This window comes from Sorghum bicolor, chromosome 10, assembly GCF_000003195.3.
Source record: "Sorghum bicolor cultivar BTx623 chromosome 10, Sorghum_bicolor_NCBIv3, whole genome shotgun sequence".
Lineage (NCBI taxonomy): Eukaryota > Viridiplantae > Streptophyta > Magnoliopsida > Poales > Poaceae > Sorghum > Sorghum bicolor.
The window spans coordinates 5,507,070-5,525,729 of record NC_012879.2 but is presented as its reverse complement, the minus strand read 5'-3'; the positions used below and the strand labels follow the sequence as shown (position 1 = coordinate 5,525,729).

At 41.7% G+C, this 18,660-nt stretch overlaps 3 protein-coding genes across 7 annotated transcripts; all 3 read left to right on the top strand.

Annotated features, from left to right (window-relative positions):
* On the top strand, positions 564-4,264 carry LOC8065436 (glutamate receptor 2.8). Of its 3 annotated transcripts, XM_021448979.1 has the most exons (6): positions 564-821; positions 1,934-2,409; positions 2,548-2,857; positions 2,989-3,401; positions 3,524-3,715; positions 3,807-4,264. In XM_021448979.1, the coding sequence occupies exons 2-6, from the start codon at positions 2,005-2,007 to the stop codon at positions 4,020-4,022; spliced, it is 1,536 nt and encodes a 511-aa protein (XP_021304654.1). In that variant the 5' UTR covers positions 564-821; positions 1,934-2,004; the 3' UTR covers positions 4,023-4,264. The 3 variants fall into 3 exon arrangements, with proteins under 3 accessions (XP_021304654.1, XP_002437989.2, XP_021304653.1); XM_002437944.2 differs by having other exon boundaries at positions 3,100-3,401; positions 3,524-4,264; XM_021448978.1 differs by having other exon boundaries at positions 565-821; positions 3,524-4,264.
* LOC8077286 (UDP-galactose/UDP-glucose transporter 7) lies at positions 6,674-9,743 on the top strand. The gene is made up of 7 exons (XM_002437943.2): positions 6,674-6,841; positions 7,730-7,835; positions 7,930-8,175; positions 8,354-8,464; positions 8,583-8,741; positions 8,999-9,142; positions 9,259-9,743. The coding sequence occupies exons 1-7, from the start codon at positions 6,804-6,806 to the stop codon at positions 9,424-9,426; spliced, it is 972 nt and encodes a 323-aa protein (XP_002437988.1). The 5' UTR covers positions 6,674-6,803; the 3' UTR covers positions 9,427-9,743.
* LOC110430731 (glutamate receptor 2.9-like) lies at positions 10,562-18,232 on the top strand. Of its 3 annotated transcripts, none has more exons than XM_021448600.1 (5): positions 10,562-10,877; positions 15,388-16,631; positions 16,728-17,040; positions 17,117-17,523; positions 17,671-18,232. In XM_021448600.1, exons 1-5 carry the CDS (start codon positions 10,592-10,594, stop codon positions 17,692-17,694), a joined length of 2,274 nt encoding a protein of 757 aa, XP_021304275.1. In that variant the 5' UTR covers positions 10,562-10,591; the 3' UTR covers positions 17,695-18,232. The 3 variants fall into 3 exon arrangements, with proteins under 3 accessions (XP_021304275.1, XP_021304274.1, XP_021304273.1); XM_021448599.1 differs by having other exon boundaries at positions 17,652-18,232; XM_021448598.1 differs by having other exon boundaries at positions 10,563-10,877; positions 17,610-18,232.

Below are 18,660 nucleotides of genomic sequence, written 5' to 3'. Positions count from 1 at the left end.
AAATTTTATTTTATTTTATGTGATATGGCATCCTTGGAAGTATGTAAAACGCTTAAAAGATTGATCTTGCAAAATAGTTATAATATATACAATTAGTTATTTTTTAGTTGTAAAAAATTTTGCAAAATTTTTAAGATTCTGTCACATCGAATCTTACGATACATGTATGAAATATTAAATATAAATAAAAAATAACTAATTATACAATTTATCTATAATTTGTAAAACAAAACTTTTGAGCATACTTAGTCCATAGACAATAATTATTAAATACAAACGAAATTTATAATAGCTATTTTACAATTTCTTTTGCGACTAAACAGCGCCTAAACTTGGGCTTGTTTAGTTCTAAAAATTTTTATAAAATGGACGCTGTAGCACTTTCGTTTGTATTTGACAAATATTATCTAATTATGGACTAACTAGGTTCAAAAGATTCGTCTCGCAAATTACAGTAAAACTGTGTAATTAATTATTATTTTTATCTGTATTTAATGTTTCATACATGCGCTACAAGATTCGATGTGACGAAGAATTTAAATTTTTTTGCAATTTTTTTTTAAATAAACAAGGCCAGGGGTGCCCGAACAAAAAAGACGGGAGCGGCGGCGGAGGACCGGCGGCGCGGGGGATCTGGGCGAGCGCGGGCGGCGCGCCGCACAGGCACAGGTAGCGCGGCGCGCGGGCGCAGGCATGGCGCGGACCGCGCGTGTGCTGCTCGACGCAGGCGGGGCCGTGCGAGGCGATCGCGTGGGCGAGAGTGCAGGAAGAGCAGAAGCGTGGCAGGTCGACGGCGACTAACCTCCCTAGGCATGGAGCTGGTGAGCGCGCTCCTGACCCTCACCCATCTGTCTATAGAGAATGAGTTCGAGTTATATGAAGTTGAATTCCGGAGGCTTTTGGCACATAACCTTGAGGAGCTTGAAGTGATAAGCAGGGAAATACAAGCAGGCTCGTGGTGAAATTGACAAGCTCATTACCACTAGGAAAGAACTATCTGCAGAGTCTGCATCTCTTATGGAAGAGATGAACAGGGAACAGTCCGTTAAACAGCAGCCACCTGTGCATACAAGTTACGAAATTTGGTGGTTTACAAACTGGACCATGTCCCCTTTTGGCATTGCAGATTTGCAGTGCTTTCGAAGTTTTTTTTTAATACCTGTTGTTGGAATTGTAGATGTGCAGTGGCTTTCAAAACGAAGCATAAATTTGTCCAAAACATGCCCAGCTGCTGCTTGTTTCTAATAAACCTGTGTAGTGCTCGATTTGGTGATGAGAATGTATTTTATTCTTATCTTATCTAAAATATACCTGTTGCTACGGCATGGTTATTCTTATCTTAGCTATTTAAAAAGGATTGTAAACAAGAGATTTAGTCCTCTTTTTGGGCTTTTTGCATCCTCTATTATTGTTAACAGTTTTTCTGTCTCCTTCCTTATTCTCACTTCCTCTTCCTCCTCCCTTATTATCGGTTCCTCTTCCTCCCTCCTTTTTTAATAAAGAAAACCTTTTTTGAAATAAAACAATTCCTATGTACTCAACAAAGGAACATCCTAAACTAATGGGGACACAATTTCTTTCTTTTTTTTTGACGGTCAACGGGGGGAGGCGTTCCCCACCTGAAACTTTTTTATTTTAGCCCCAAACGGCTCGTCGGGTGTGACTTACATAGCATAGCAGTATACCGCGGTACACATATGCTTAGCAACAGTTACATAGAACAGAAAAAAGGGGTGAAAAGGAGCAATGGCATAGCCTAGCCTTGGCCCTGCCTGGCCATCTGCAGGATGGAGCACCACTGTGTTGCCGTTTGCCTCTTTGCTCTTGGGAACAATTTCTTTTTCTATGAAATAATTGTCACATGTATCTTTTTAGGATTTCTCAAAAGGTATTTATTCATTAAAATAATTCTTTGATGCATTGTTTTATGCAGCCGGGGACCTAATCAGTAATGGCCAAGTTCAAGCCATTGTAACTCCTCAGAAGTCAGTCGTCACTGGGACTATGAAACTGGAACCTGTGTTCTGGCAAGATCCAGTAATGACATCTAAAGGGAGTGACAAGATACTTGACCCTGAACCTTCACTTAATCCAGAATCCAAGAACACAAATGCCAGAAAATTATTAGTGGAAAGAAACTTGGGGAAGGCGTGCGGTGACAGTACTACGAAGCCACTGAGGATTGGCGTGCCACTAAAACCTGGTTTTGAAAAATTTGTGAAGGTTTCCGATCCTTGTTTATATTGCAATGGTACTGATATTTGTTCTAGTACCAAGAAACAAATTATCACTGGCTACAGCATTGTTGTCTTTGAAGTTGCTATGAAGAAGCTACAGGACCCTCCACACTATGAGTATTGTGTTTTCGACGGTTCTTATGACGATCTAGTATGCAGCGTATCTTCAGGGGTGAGTGCATCACTCCTGCATGGCTCCATTGCATACTTTAATACTATGTCTTAACTCATAAGATTATAACTTGTTTCCACTAATCTTCCCTTTTCTTGTAACTCTTCTGATTTTCTTGGAACAATAACAAATTAGCAGTACCTGGACGGAGCAGCAGGTGATGTGACCATAACCTCTGACCGAATCAATACCGTCGACTTCACAATGCCATACACACAGTCGGGCGTGGCTTTACTTGTGCGCCGTGACCGATCGGATCCAATCCAGTGGATATTTGTAACCCCACTAAGCAAGGAGCTTTGGTTTGCAACCGTAGGATTCTTCTGCTTCACTGGGTTTGTTATCTGGATGATTGAGAGACCGAAAAATCCGGAGTACCAAGGATCAGCTATGGGACAGTTCAGTACCGCTGCCTACTTTGCATTCTCCACTCTGACGTTTTCTCACGGTCAGCATTTTGGGCTTAACTTTGTTTTCTTTAGTTTAGTTTCTTACAACAGTTCATAAATAATCAGCTGGAACCTCATTCCACTATCTAAAAAAGTTCATAAATGATCATCATGTTTATTCGATTCACAGGTGAAATTGTTAGAAGCCCATTGTCACGATTTGTTGTGGTGATATGGTGTTTTCTAGTGCTGGTCCTGGTACAGAGTTACACAGCAAGTTTGTCATCCTTGTTAACTGCAGATAGGCTCCAGCCTTCGGTGAAGGATCTGAACCAACTTCTGAAGGGTGGCGACTCTGTTGGATACCAGAAGGGGTCATTTGTGCACTCCCTCTTGAGTCATAGAACTTTCACCTCAGAAAAGTTAAAAGCTTATGACTCAGCAGATGATTATGCTAAAGCTTTGAGGAATGGATCCAAGAATGGTGGTGTGTCAGCTATCGTTGATGAGGTGCCCTATCTAAAAGCTTTCCTCTCTGACTCAAGATACAAGGACGAATTCGAGATTCAGGATCAAATATTCAGAACCCCTGGTTTTGGTTTTGTAAGCTGCTCATTCTCGTTCTTATTGACTCTTCAAGAGAAAACTGCATGTTTTCAGTATCTGCGGGAATAAATTAGCTATCCTGATTAATAATGCCATATGTCTTTACTTTTTACATTTAGGTATTCAATTCATGTCATTGTCAACTGGTGAATAATCTTTCCGGCGCAATTTTGGAGATCACTGAAGGGGAAGAGAGCTCAACAATCGAAAAAGAATGGCTGGGCACAAGCACAGCTGATGATGCATCCCTGACCATAACCAAGGCAGATTATACACCTCTCCCTCTGCGAAATTTCTCTGGTCTCTTCCTGGTTAGTGGACTTGTTTCTTCTCTGATGCTGCTGATAAGCATCGCCAAGTTGGCTTACGCCAGATTGACCAGAGTTGAAGATGCTGATGCAGTACAAACCGCCAGCAGCACGATCCCTGGCGACCAACAATATCGTCCACTTGGGAACACCACGGACAACATTTCTGTCCTTATTGATCACCCCCATCCTGAAGCCACAAACGGTGATCACCAAGGTGGCCACAAGAGCAGCAGAAGTGTCGGCTGCGCAGACTGTGGTGCTAGTGCTAGTGCAGTGCATGATGACTCAGTGCCTGCACAATCATTGAAGACGATTGAGATGAACATTGTCTGAGATGTTGGAACTATCGTACGCCGCCCCTTCCACTCCACTAACATAGTAACATCTGTAGCAACTAGCAACTAACCAACTACGCATGACAGGGACGCTGTGCCTGGGCCCTGGGGATGCATATTTGTAAATTATATTTTATATACTTTGATTCTGAGATGTCGATGTATATTTGTAAATCATATTTTACTTTGATTCTGAGATGTCGATGTTTTCAGTGTTGTTGGAAGTGTAACAGTTTAGCAGTAGTTCGGTCTGCTTTATTTCGTATCAGTATTCTTTGGCACCAATATGGGCTTTAAACAGAGATGTACATTAATTTTGTATAATGCTAAATTGTTATTCATTCATAAAAACATATAAACTGCTGCCGCGTAAAAAAAATAATTGGTTTAAATTGAGGGGCCAACATCTTGTTTTATAGATGAGGAGAAAATCCTTGACATCTTTGGCACCAATATGAGGAGGCAAAAGAAGAAGTTTCCTTTTTTCTATTTTTGCTACACCACTCTAGCTTTAACAAAAGAGCCAGAGAAGTTAGGAGCTATTTTTTTTATGGGAAAAATGGCTACCGGACATGCAAAGTGGTGACCATTGCTGGAAGACACTTTTTCATGTAACACTCACCACCAAAATAATTGCCATTTGTAAACCATAAGGCCAACGGCTATGAAATTTTAACAGCAACTAGATACGATAGTTATCTACAAATCATCTAATACTCACTTCCATAGAAAATCTCGTTAAGGACACGAAATCATGTCCACCAGCAAATCATGGCTGTTAAGGTTGCTGGTGGACATGATTTCATGTCCTTAACAAGATTTTCTATGGAAGTGAGTATTAGATGATTTGTAGATAACTATCATATCTTGTTGCTGTTAAAATTTCATAGTCATTGGCCTTATGGTTTACAAATAGCAACTGTTTTGGTGGTGAGTGTTACATGAAAAAATGTCTTTCAGCTAATGCGCGCCACTTTGCATGTCCGGTAGCCAAATGCCCCTTTTTTTATATGAAAAGGTAATCAAAGCCGTTCTTTTTTATATAATAAAGAGCAATTTGTGGTTCTTCCCATTTCCATCTTGCAAGCACACGGAGGAAGGAACCGTTTTAAACAGTTCCACTGTTCCACCATTGTTCGTGTGTGTGCCGGCCCTGTTTAGATTGTAGATGAAAATTTTTTGGATGTCACATCGGATGTGTCGGAAGGATGTCGGGAGAGGTTTTTAAAAACTAATAAAAAAACAAATTACATAGCTTGTCAGGAAACTGCAAGACAAATCTATTAAGCATAATTAATATGTCATTAGCACATGTGGGTTACTGTAGCACTTAAGGCTAATCATGAAGTAACTAGGCTTAAAAGATTCGTCTCTCAATTTTCAACTAAACTGTGTAATTAGTTTATTTTTTTATCTATATGTAATGTTTCATGTGTCCAAAGATTCGATGGGATGGATAAAAAAATTTTAGGTGAGGAACTAAACAGGGCTTAAGCATGGATCTCCGCTATGCCCGCAAAGTCCCAGGAAAGTCAAGCCATCTACCGTAGGGATGAAAACGGATCGGATCGGTGCGGGTAATACCTTTCCCATATCCTAATCCGCTTTTCTTTGTCGGACTCGGTGCGGAGCGGATAATACACGGATGCGGATGTGGATACGGTTTTTTTCGGTAGTCGGAACTGGTACGGATATGGAGCGGAAACGGATTGGAGACGGATTTTAATAGTCGAGTAACATGTGCATACATAGAGAATTATATGCTTATCAAGAATTTATTTAGTACAGAACAAGAATAGGCAATAGATAATAATCTTGCATTGCATTCCATGTTGCTGCTCTCACACTAATAATTAACACTTTAGACCTTGTTTGGATGTAGTCGTATTTACATCAATCCACATGTGTTGAGGTGGATTGGAGTGGAACTTGAACTAAATTTCATCTCAATCCACACCAACACACATGGATTGAAGTGAATACAACATCATCCAAACAAGGCCTTACATGATATCTCCACTAAAATATAATAAGTTATTAGCCAATAAATAATAGCATCTAGCAAATTTCTTAATTTAAAAATTAGAACATTAAACAAACACATCATAAAATACAAGTCCTTAGATAACAAACTTTTTAAAATCCTAAATTTTTTAGTCTTGGAAGAGAAAACCTTCGGATATCCTATTTTGAACATCGGATAATCCCCATAAAATTTGCGGATAATCCATATCCGCCGGATTTTACCTATTCCATATCCTACCCCGTATCCGCAGACAATCGGATTCGGATTACCCGTATCCGCACGGATGTTAAAAGTTCTTCTCTATATCCTCAAAATTCGGATTCGGATCAGATCGGTTCGGAGAATTATCCACACCACTTTCATCCCTAATCTACCGTCAGAAATGGATCGGTGTCGATCTGCAGCTCTGCGTTCTCCACTGTCCACTAGTCGTCCAGTCTCCATGGAAAGCTTGCTTGGGCGCGAAAAAGAGCGCGCGCATCGCCTTCGTCCTCACGCTCCTCGCGCGTGCTTTTGCCTCCTCGATCGCCATCCCGCTAATCATATAAATTAATAACTAATTAACCAATACTATTACTAGCGCCACACCCCCATCCCTACTGCCACACAGAGACAGACCCGCCCCGCCCCGCACGCGTCGGCAGGCACGGCCGGTCCATGTAGCGCGCGCCCGGACAGGCACGGAGCACCCGCAACCGCGGCTTGTCTCGGGAGCGCGAGGGGCGAGATGGGGGCGGAGGCCGGCGAGCCCAGCTCCATCCTCAGGTGAGCAAGCTTCCCGCTCTTCTTCCCCAACCCCCCCGCCTTGCCCTGCTTTGCTTTACTCTCCTCGCCGGCCGCGTGATTGGAGACGGGAGGGACGTGGTGGGGGTAGCTGGGTGGCAACCGCGCGGGCGGCGCCGTGCCGGTTTTCGCGCGGCGCTTTGAGGAGGAGTTCAATGCTTGCTTGATTTTTGGATGGTGGAATCGTGCGGGGAAGGCGTTTCCTCGTATAATTTTTCCCCTTCGGCTGCCATTTGGGTCGTCAGATTGGCAGGCAACACAAACTGGATAAGGATTTGATTTGGTTGTGCCCCGACTTCAGGCAAGACCATCTCCATGGGCGTTCGGCAGCCTAATCCTCTGCTTCGTTTGCAGATTATTGTGCTCGTAGCATAGAGGCATTGGATTTTAGAGGTCCTTCATTACTGAAAGAAACAAACTGGTTGGTTCGTTAGCAATTTCGTCACAACTTGGAATATAATAGCGTATAAAGTCCTACTCCTTCATTGGTACTGTATGTATGCAGTCAACTATCTGACTCTCTGGCCGCTTGATGTGGTGGCATAATTAAACTACACACTCGTTTCAAAATAAATAAAATAAACGACACGCTCTTTTGTGCTTCATCATAGTAAACTGAACCTACTAGATTTCACTTCGCTTAGGAGTTAGTATCAAGTTCAACTTTAGCAAGAATGGCTAATTGCCTATGTCCATCTTCTTTTTATTACTAGGGTCATGAACAGTTTAGAAAGTAGTAATGGTTTGATGCTAGAGTAGACATTTTTCAGGAGAAAAGGAAAAAAACGGTTTTGTGTAGAGCTACTGATTCAGACCAGATTGGAGTGCATTGGAAGTTCTGACCATTTCCCTGTACATATGTTATTGCAGCTTAGCTGCTGCCTTTTCCTATGGAGTCGCATCTATGGCAATGGTTTTCGTGAACAAAGCAGTTCTTATGCAGTATGTCCACTCCATGACCCTCCTCACTTTACAGGTATTGCTGAGCATCATGGCCGGGAAAATATTGCATGCTTCTATGTTTCACTAAGTCTGATTGTTTTGTTCAATTTCAACGCAACTTTCTGCAGCAAATAGCGACGGCACTTCTGATACATTTTGGTCAAGTTCTAGGGATGTCTAAAAGAAAAGACTTCAGCTTGGTAACCGCGAAGAAGCTTCTTCCAGTGTCAATTTTCTACAATGCAAATGTGGGATTTGCTCTGGCAAGCTTGAAAGGGGTTAACATCCCAATGTATATTGCAATCAAGAGGATCACTCCTCTTGCTGTGCTGGTGGCTGGGTGCATGAGGGGAAAGGGGAAGCCACCAACACAGGTTGGAGTGCATTTCTTTAGTCTATTTTGCACTTCCTTAAACATACATTCTTGTTTTGAAATTTCATCATTTGCAACTTAAAAGTCAACTTTAGGGAAATGCACTGTTTCTCCCTAGGGAACTAATAGCTCTTTACTATTGTTGTTCGCCACATCCTGATCATTCAACATTGTTTTAGGTCATTCTTTCAGTTATCTGCACTGCCACTGGTGTCCTCATTGCAGCACTTGGAGATTTTTCCTTTGACCTATATGGATACTGCATGGCTCTAACATCAGTCTTCTTCCAGGTTATTTTATTTCTACTCTGGCTTGTTCTTAGAAATTTATTCTATATCTTTTAAGGGTTTTTTTAGGCAAGGTTCTGTATCTTTGTATGTGACAGCTGAATGTGTATGCACCATGCAGACTATGTATTTGATTCTGGTGGAGAAATCAGGTGCTGAGGATGGTCTTTCCTCAGTGGACTTAATGTTTTACAACAGCATATTGTCACTTCCATTTCTGTTTTTCCTCATTATAGCAACAGGAGAATTCCCCCATTCTCTTACAGTATTATCTGCAAAGGTCAGTGATATGAATGGCAGCATAATCAAAATTTCACCAGCACATTTGAGCTAGCAATCTCTGTGTGTTCCCTTGTTTCACCCCTTTAACTCAAGAATGACAATTAAAGATAGTTCTCCAGAGCTTCTGAAGCAAATGGTGTCACACTTCGCTGTGATTCATTAACATAATACATAGTACTCTTACAGTTTCTGCATCAAGTATTTGTTATATGCCTCTATCTTAAGTTGCACTGTCTGGTGACTCTTGAACTGCAGGCAGACTCTCTGACATTCAGTGTTATTCTTGCTATCTCACTGGTGATGGGAATCGTTCTCAATTTCACTATGTTCTGGTGCACAATTGTGAATTCTGCTCTGACTACAACAATAGTAGGAGTTCTCAAGGGTGTCGGATCTACGGTAAGTTTGCCGACTTGTGTATGATCAGTTTGGCCTTTAATTGGAACCCTTGATGCAATTGAGCTCTGAAGTTCTAGAACTAATAAGTAATCTTATATCATATTTTTCCTCATCAGACCCTCGGTTTCGTTCTGTTGGGAGGTGTCGAAGTGCACGCCCTGAATATTACTGGACTGGTGATCAACACATTTGGCGGTGTATGGTACTCTTATGCCAAGTATAAGCAGAAAAAGAAAACCCCACGGAAAATTCAACATGATGTAGAGTCGCATGCCCACAAGTAGCATCAGATTAACTAGTTTTTGTAGTTATACTTCATTCTTTGATCAGATAATAACTGAATGCTTTTTCTGAACTCTATTCCACCACCAGTAACAAGGTTGGTGCACTTAAGGGAAGCAACGAGATCTCCCTATTTCTCATCTTATAGTTGTACTATCAGTGCTATAGGGAGTAAAAGTCAGTTATTTTGCCACTCCTGAGTCCTGTGTGCAATGCGGCACTTTTGCCCCCCAAAGAATGCAGTTGTTTAAAGAGAGAAATCCATGGGCTGGATGAGGTGATTGCCGTTACTGAATGAAATGCTAAAAACTTGGTATCATTTTACTGCTCGGTCAGTGTTGAAATGTCCGGAATCATTTAAAGTATTAGGATCGCTCCTGTTCTGCCTACCATGGCTCGCTTGACCTTATCTGCCAAATCTATCAGTTATTCAGCTTTGTTTCTATTACAACAAATCAGCGAATAATACTTTCAATCATAGCTTTTCAGTTGGTTGTTGATTCTGTCCAAAGTCGAACAAGAACATTCGACAGGTTATACTCCTACAGTCCCACTTGGAAGATTTTTATCCAGTATGTTGAAAATTTAGGACCTTGTTTGGTACAGCTCAATTTTTTTAGAAAAAAGTTTTATGAGCAACTTTTTAGGTACTGTTTTGAAAAAGTTGTTTGGCAAAACAGTTTCAGCAACAGCTTCATACATGGATCAAAGAAAGGAACGAGGGAAAGAGCTAGGATAAGTAAATTTTTCAGTTTCATCTTAACTTATGTCAGAGGAGAAAAAATAGCTTTACTCATAAACTATTTTGAAAAAAAGTGTTTGACAAAAAAAAAAGCTCACAACAGCAACACGAAACTGCGAAGAGCGATGGCAAACAGGCCTGTAATCACGTAAAGCTACGGTCAAAAGTTACATTTTCGATTTCATCCTGATAGCGCCACTGCAGCGTGCTCCCCCGGGCCCCCGCTATAGATTTGAATTTCAGGGAACTTTCAACCATTGCTGGAATTCTAAAGCGCGTGGCTACTGCTATAAATTCGAATTTTCTGGGAAACTTCAGCCCTTGTTGGAATATAAATACTTGAACGCATGGCTACTAGTACTATAAATGAATACGATGCCTCTGCAACTCCGATCCTGCGACTAGTTTGTTTAGTGTGAACTAAAATGGTACTACGGTCCATGATCCCAGGCGGCCTTGCTCTCCTCCACTTGCTCCTCGGCGTGCTCCCGTCCGCCTCCGCCTCCGCCTCAGCCTCCGAGCTGCCACCGGCGGCGGCCGCCGTGCGAGTCGGCGTGGTGCTGGACCTGACGAGCGAGGTGGGGAGGAAGAGCCTCACCTGCATCTCCATGGCATTAGACGACTTCTACTCTGCGCATGCCAACTCCCGCCGCCGGGTCGACCTGCTTGTGAGGGACTCGCGTGGAGATGTCGTCGCCGCAGCACGTGCTGGTAAGCCCACCCATGTCTACTGTTTTGAAATTATTAAGCATTCAGGCCTTGTTTAGTTTCAAAATATTTTGCAAAATAGAAATAGTAGCACTTTCATTTGTATTTGACAAATATTGTTCAATCATGAACTAACTAGACTTAAAAGATTTGTCTCGTCAATTCCAACCAAACTGTGCAATTAGTTTTTATTTTTGTCTATATTTAATACTCCATGCATGTGTCTAAAGATTTGATGTGACGGAGAATCTGAAAAATTTTGCAAAATTTTTTAGAAACTAAACAAGGCCTCAGTAACAAAGCAAATCAAATTGCAAAAAGCCGAATTTGAATATAGGTACTTTGGTTTGAAAAATGAGCAAGCACAAAATTTTGATTCGGCCCATTCTCATTTTGCTCATTGCAATTTATAGACAAGATTTGGTACTAACCTGGCTTTTGTGTCAAGTGTCACAAGACCTATATTGCTATATACATCAGGCGCTTTAATCCCCCAGCACTGTAGCCGGAGCCAGAGAAAGCTTTTTCTCTTCGTAGTTCATTCTAGACCTATTGTAGTTTTCATCCCCCAACTCAGTAGATTTAACAGTACTCAACAGTGCACTAGAGCCAGAGCCAAAGCAGGAGCCAACAAAAATCTGACTAAACAGGACCTTAACAAAAGTAAGCTCATGCGTTCTACTAGCTGTGACTACGTGAGGTGTAATTTCTATTCTCTTGTCAAACGGCCTTGTCCAAATCCCTATGGTCTACCACGAAGCCCAATTATACTAGATAGACTTTGGTCAGCAAATGTTAGAGTTGATCACCAATTACCCATGTTTGGGCTCGTCTTAGCTCGAATTACAAACAAATTAACCTCAAGGCTTTAGATGATTCTAAGGCTGAGCTTAACTCTTTTAACTCTTCTCCTCTAAGGACTCCTTTGCAATGCAGAAATTGAAAAACATATGAATAGAAAAAAAAAATGTAAGAATAGTATAGGGATGCATGCATGAAGCAGAAGATTGTAAAACATAGGAATGTTGGGTGAAAGGTTGTTTGGTTGGGGCACAAGAAAAATGGAGGATTCACTTTTGCAGGAATATCAAGATCAAATAAAAATAACACCAAATGTGTGCTTTGCATGTGTTTCCTCTCTTTGAGGTTGAGTAGAACAAGCCATAATGGACCATCACTAGTATTAGGATTAGGATTTAACTCCTCGTACTTCATGCATAGGAATTTTTTTTCAAGAGGTATGAGTGGATGTTAGAAATCCTATGGAATCAACACATAGAATCCTATGGAATAGTAGTAGTGCTTTCAACCAAACCATAGGATAGGAAACTTTTCTTCACCAACAGTATTCCTCTAAAATTCCTGTAATCCAAAGGAGCCCTAAACATTAGAGCTCCAAAAAGTGGTCTAAAGATAGTTCTAAACTTTATCCCACCTCACATTAGAGCTTTAGGCCTCAAAAATGAACTAAAGTGCTCTAAAGTTTTTAGAGTTTTAATGTTTAGAGGAGAGTAAATAGGTCCTAAAACTCGTCTGGTTAAGGCTGAGGCTCTACCGAGCTTTGATTGTCTCTTTCTCCTCTTCTGGACCCACAAAGGGCATTGTCGTCATCATCAAATCCTCTAAATTAAAACTTCTTGTGTTCTCGTATAATTTTTTTAGATGGCGGAGTTCATTCCTATCAAATACAAGCAAAGTTTAACACTAGGTCTTGTTTAGATGTAAAGTATTTTTTTAAATACCATGGTTTTATGAGATACTTTGGTTTTGAAACCTATAAGGTATTTAGACGTAAAGGTTTTTGTAGTTTTGAAAACCATGGTATTACTAAAAATTGTAGTCTTTTAGACTTTTAAAAGCTTCACTCATCCCTTTTCTAAGCTGTAGTTTTTCACATCTCTTATTCTAAAACTAGTTTTTTGATACTACATTTTAAGCACATCATCGAATAACCTTAGTTTTTTTCCCTCAAATCCTTGGCTCATTGGAGCGATCATCTCGTCTTCAACCATTAGTTTGATGCCATTCCATGTCTTTGAAAATTTTTGAAAAATTTGAATCGGTATTTTAGTACCTTTTCCATCATTTCACATACGTATGAAATTTATATTTTCTCCATTGTTTTCTCATTAAAATGGCCTATCTGCTTCTATCCCTTCACACATTCAAAATGTCAAATATCCAGAAAGAGCATAGAGATATTTCCAAAGAAAAGTTATGTAGAATTTCTAAAATCTAATTTAATCTTAAAAAATCATAAAAAATATTTTAGCTAGGAAAGTACCGGTTTCAGTGTTTTCACCCATTTTTTAGATTTTGAATTGCATTTTTTCAAAATTAAATAATATTTAGAATTTTTAAAAGTATTTATTGTTTTTTAATAATATCTGTTTGAGCTCTGTTCTTGACGTTGTGTCATCCTAAAACAGCCGTCTAAAGTCTAAACCTTCTAATGTAAAACAAATGTTTTAAAAGTTAACTAACATTTGATTTTACAGAGGATCTACGAGTATTGGATAAGAGCATCTCTATTTTTTTAAAAAAAAACTCACTCTATAAATTATTATTTAAAATTATTTATATCAAAATTGCTTTCTATATCTTTTCACTCTCTCGTTTTTTCATATCTTGTGAGAGTCATTCTTGTTCCATCTTTAGTCATCGAGAAATATAAAATAGAAGATGGCTATATTTAAATTACCAAATAAAGAAGTTATTGGAGGATATTTTTAAAAAATATCTATCTTTAGTAATTAGGACTTTAGTAATTAGGAAGGAGTGTGTGTTAGAGTTTTTTTTGGCAATTAACACTTCCACTAAAAACCTCAGCAACAACTTGCTGCAAGTACAGTTACATGATTCAAGTCTACAGATTGTAGAGCTTGTGAAAGAAGGTATTGGTCTTCACCATGCTGATTACAATATAGCAGTAGAAGGTCCTATAGTAGAAGAAGCCAGGGCTAGGTGAGCCAAATTATCAGCCACAATGTTGAGGCTTCTGCTTATCTTAGACAAAGTGAAGTCGTTATCCCTTGAAAGATTGGTAAAGATTTGAGTGAATGGCTTGATTCTTCAATCGGGAGGAGTAGAATTGTCATCAGAGTTGATGAAGTACATCAGTTGTTCACAGTCGAAGAGGAAGGTACAAACCGAAATATTAAGGGTGCTAGTGACCAATCCAGCGAGAGCCAGAGCAGCTACCTCAGACATGAGAACCAAAGTAAAGGTTGGAGCTTGGCCTGGATCTGAATGGACTGGTACATCGGTTCCTGCAAATTAGCAATGAATATACCTATTCCTGCTTATCAAAGAGTAGTCTGTACGTTGTCAGGAATCAGGGAAGCATCAAGGTAATATATAGGGCCTTGTAGATTTGTCAAGTCACTGATGGTGAACCTGTTCATCATATTGACCTGAGGTAATGGAATAGTGTTACCTGGTTCAAAAGAGACTCTAGGGGGGAAAAAAAGACTTTTCTTCCCGTCGCCCGTACAAGTTCGGCTCCACTCTGCTGCTACCGCCGCCGTCGAGCGCCCGCCCTCCCTGGTAACTCATCTTCGACGGCGTTCAGCCGGCGACATCTGGAGAGTTGCATGCCATGCTCGTTCCCATTCACCCCGTTGAGGCGCTGATGGACTCTACGCTGCCACTGCCCCCGGTTCGACCTCAATTGCGCCGTCGCCACGCTCCACAATCCCCACGGGAAGCTGCTGCTGATCCTCTCGGAGGAGGAGCCAGGATGCGCACACCTCTTGGCTCCTAGTTGAGCTCTACCTCTGCAACCTGTTCTTACAACTGTCAAGTGCAACTCAACGGAGCAGGTACGCTGTTCCATTAATTAGATCGATTCAACTCGATCAGGTAGTGAGCCGCGCGTTTGTTTGAAGCGTTGTTTGAACGAGTGAATTCACGTTTGAGAAGATCTAAGAAAACGTGAAAGATGGTAAACTGATGACGAATGTTTAGGAAATTTTTGTGTGGAAAGAAGTATGAACCCTAGATACAGATAAGTCATAAGTGGATGGATCTTTCATAACTGCAAATCTGTAACATTCGCCAGTGACAAATACCATGTGCTATTTGCTGGGAATGCAAAGCAATTACTTTACTCTAGGCAGTATGCAAAATTGGAAATTGAATTCCTCCTCTCTTTTTAAAGAAAAGGTATTAGTGTTTTTTTTTTTGAAATAAAAGGCAGGAGCTCTGCCGCTTAATTAAGTAAGGAAAGAAAAAATATTAGTGTGCAGTGCTACATTTAGTTGGAAGATTATAGATTAATAAACCACCCTACACAAGGGAAATAGAGAACTGTGAATGGAGGGAAAGCAAGGAATGATTTTTTTTAGATAAAGGAAGAACAACTGGCTTCATCCTCTAGGCACAAGATGCAGCTGCTATTTTGATACATAGTCAGCATGTAATTTTGATTAACTATTCTGTCAGCAAGAATGGATGCATATCTGATTTCTTCAACATTGACTGGACTAGTGTGAATTATGCGAATGTGTTGCAGCTGAAGATTTGATCAGAAACAATAGAGTACAAGCAATCATTGGGCCTCTGACTTCAGCCGAAGCCGAGTTCATTGCCTATCTTGGGAAGCACACGCTCACACCAGTCCTCTCACTTGCTCCAATCTCTGCTGCGTTGACACCATCGGTAGCACCATTCTTTCTGCACACTGCACCTATTTACTCCTCCCAGGCTGAGCTGACTGCTGCCATCCTTGACAAGTTCAGATGGCGGAAAGCCATCCTGGTCTATGAAGACTCACCATATGGAGCTGGCATTCTCCCAGAGCTTGTTTATGCCCTTCAGGGTTACAACACGTTCATCACAGATTGTGTAGCTTTGCCCATTGATGCGACTGAGAACTACCTGGACACGGTAGTATACAGCCTAAAGGAGAATTCCACTCGGGTGTTTATTGTGCACATGCTCCCACATCTTGGTGCTCGCTTCTTCCGACAGGCCAGTGTTGCTGATATGATGTCTGATGGCTATGTCTGGATAGCCACCGCTGGCTTTGGCAGTGCAGTGGACAGCTTTGGTCCTGACAGGATTGATGACATGCAGGGGGTTGTTACCTTCCGACCTTATGTCCAGTCAACAGACCGTATCATGAACTTCACTGTAAGGTTCAAAGAGAAATTCCAGATGGAGAATCCGGGTATTCGAGGTGTTCCTAGTCCAAGCCTGCTTCTTCTCTGGGCATACGACACGGCATGGTCTCTTGCTGCAGCAGTCAATAGAAACAGAGTGTCCAGATCAACGCCTGGAAGAACACTTCTTGGTGCAGTGCTCGACACAACATTTGATGGACTGGCTGGGAGGTTCAGGCTGCGAAATGGCCTGCTACAAGTCTCGACATATGAGGTCGTTAACATTATTGGTAAAGGTGCAAGGACAGTTGGGTTCTGGACACCTGAATCTGGGATCTTTAAGAATTTAAAAGCCAATAATGAGAAAGGGCTCAAACAAATCCTATGGCCAGGTGATCTAGCAACTGCTCCGAGAGGGTGGGATGTGTCTTCAACTGGAAGCCCGCTTCGTGTTATTGTGCCTTCAAGACATGGGTTCGATCAGCTCGTGAAGGTTTCCTACAACCCAACAAACATCAGTGTTATTGTTACAGGTTACTGCATCGATGTTTTTGACGCACTGATGAAGAATCTGCCCTATCTAGTGGCCTACCAATATGTACCCTTTAATGATACTAGCACTTATGACAGTATTCTCAATCTGGTGTATGAAAAGGTTAGTGTAGAGGTAGACATCGCAAATGTAATTAATATGACCATTGTAAATTTTGAAGCAATTTGTGTGAATGATAACTTGCAGTGACGGTTGCAGGAAGCTGATGCCGTGGTTGGTGATACGACGATCTCGACAGACAGGATGAATAAGGTGGCCTTCACAATGCCCTACACCGACATAGGATTGTCAATGATCGTGGTACTGAAGAAATATTCAAGCAGGAGCATGTGGATCTTCCTGCAGCCACTGACTCATACCCTCTGGATCACCAGCCTTGCCTTCTTCTTCCTAACTGGTTTTGTTGTGTGGGTGATAGAGCACCGGATAAACCCTGAGTTCCGTGGCACACCTTGGCAGCAATTTGGCATCATCTTCTACTTTGCCTTCTCGACTCTTGTCTTCTCCCACAGTAAGCATTTCCTCCATGTTTGCTGCTAAAGATGCTTCGTTAACTGATGATCTAAAGTATCACATGTTGATTTCAGAGGAGAAACTGGAGAGCAACCTATCAAGACTTGTGGTGATTGTATGGGTATTTGTCGTGCTTATCTTGACCTCAAGCTATACGGCTAGTTTGACATCAATGCTGACATTCCAGCAGTTCCAGCCAACAGTGACTAGCGTGCAAGATCTTCTAAGAAATGGTCACTTCGTTGGGTACCAAAGGGGTTCTACCGTGAAGTACTGGCTGGAGGAAATGGGCTTCCATAAGAAGAACTTGCTGGGTTATGGCACAGTGGAGGAGTATGCTGAGGCCCTACAGATGGGATCAGAAAATGGAGGTGTCTCTGCAATATTTGACGAAAACCCCTACCTGAAGATCTTCTTGTCAAAGTACTGTGAAGGATACACCATGGTTGGCCCGACCTACAGGCTGGGAGGCTTTGGGTTTGTAAGTCTTTTCACTAATCAATCTGGTATTTCATACTCCTATGTAGAAGGAACAGTGTTTTATTTTATTTTCATTGTATATTTTAGGCTTTCCCTATAGGGTCACCCATGGTGCATGACGTATCCCAGGCCTTCATGACACCTGCAGTGCAGGAAGAGATGGCGCGGATAGAGAGGAAATGGTTCGGCAACCCAGGAGCCTGTGGGAGCAGTAGCGATGGCATCAACTCGTCCAGGCTCGGGTTCAGCAACTTCAGTGGGCTGTTCCTCATCAGTGGCCTGACCTCTGGCCTTGCGCTCCTCATCAGCCTCAGCATCCTCGTCTACCAGAAGCGAGACGAGCTCAGCGCTGAAGCGTCTCGCACCAGGTCGATGTCACTGCAGAGGCTGCACATGTGGCTTGAACGCCTACGTACGTGGTACCAAGCACAGGGAGTCACCCATCATCAATAGGCAGGAAGGTGAGTATGAGAGGGATGGGTACAGATCAAGTCAGCTTCAAGGAGATGCATAAGGGAATCAGCTGTACTTTTTGTCCTTCTGTTGGATGAACTTGCTTCCTTCCTTGATCTTATAGCAGTTTATATAGGTAAGTCAAACCGGTGGATCTCAAGACTGCACCATTTTGCCTAAAAGATTCACTTGTTTGAATATAACAACGCGTGAGGCTTGATGACTGATGAACGTGCTGCTGTCATTAGAATGTTTCATGATCTTTGTATCTGTCTTGTTTAGCCCGGTGTTGTTGCTCGGTGTCAAGGGCGTCAAGCCCTACGGTAGCTGGACCTCGGCTACGTAGTTCGTAGCCGCGATCCGTCTTCTCCAGCGAGGTTTTGCCCCTCAGCCGCAGGCTTAGGTTTTAGAAGAGAAAGGGGATTGTAGATAATAATTCTTGCCTGCTTATATCAAAAGTGTCTACAGATATTTATGTCCCTTTAACTATGCCTCCTTATGCTAAATAGCCTATTTGGGACTAATATAAATTGCAACATAAAAGGATAACTAAACTTATATAAAATAACTGGGCCAACAATCAAGGCCCGCCCCTAGCCACCTAATTCAGCGGTCCGCCGGATGTCTCGGGCCCGCCGCTGACGTGTGTATGTGCGGCCCCACATGACATCTCTCCCCCCCTCAA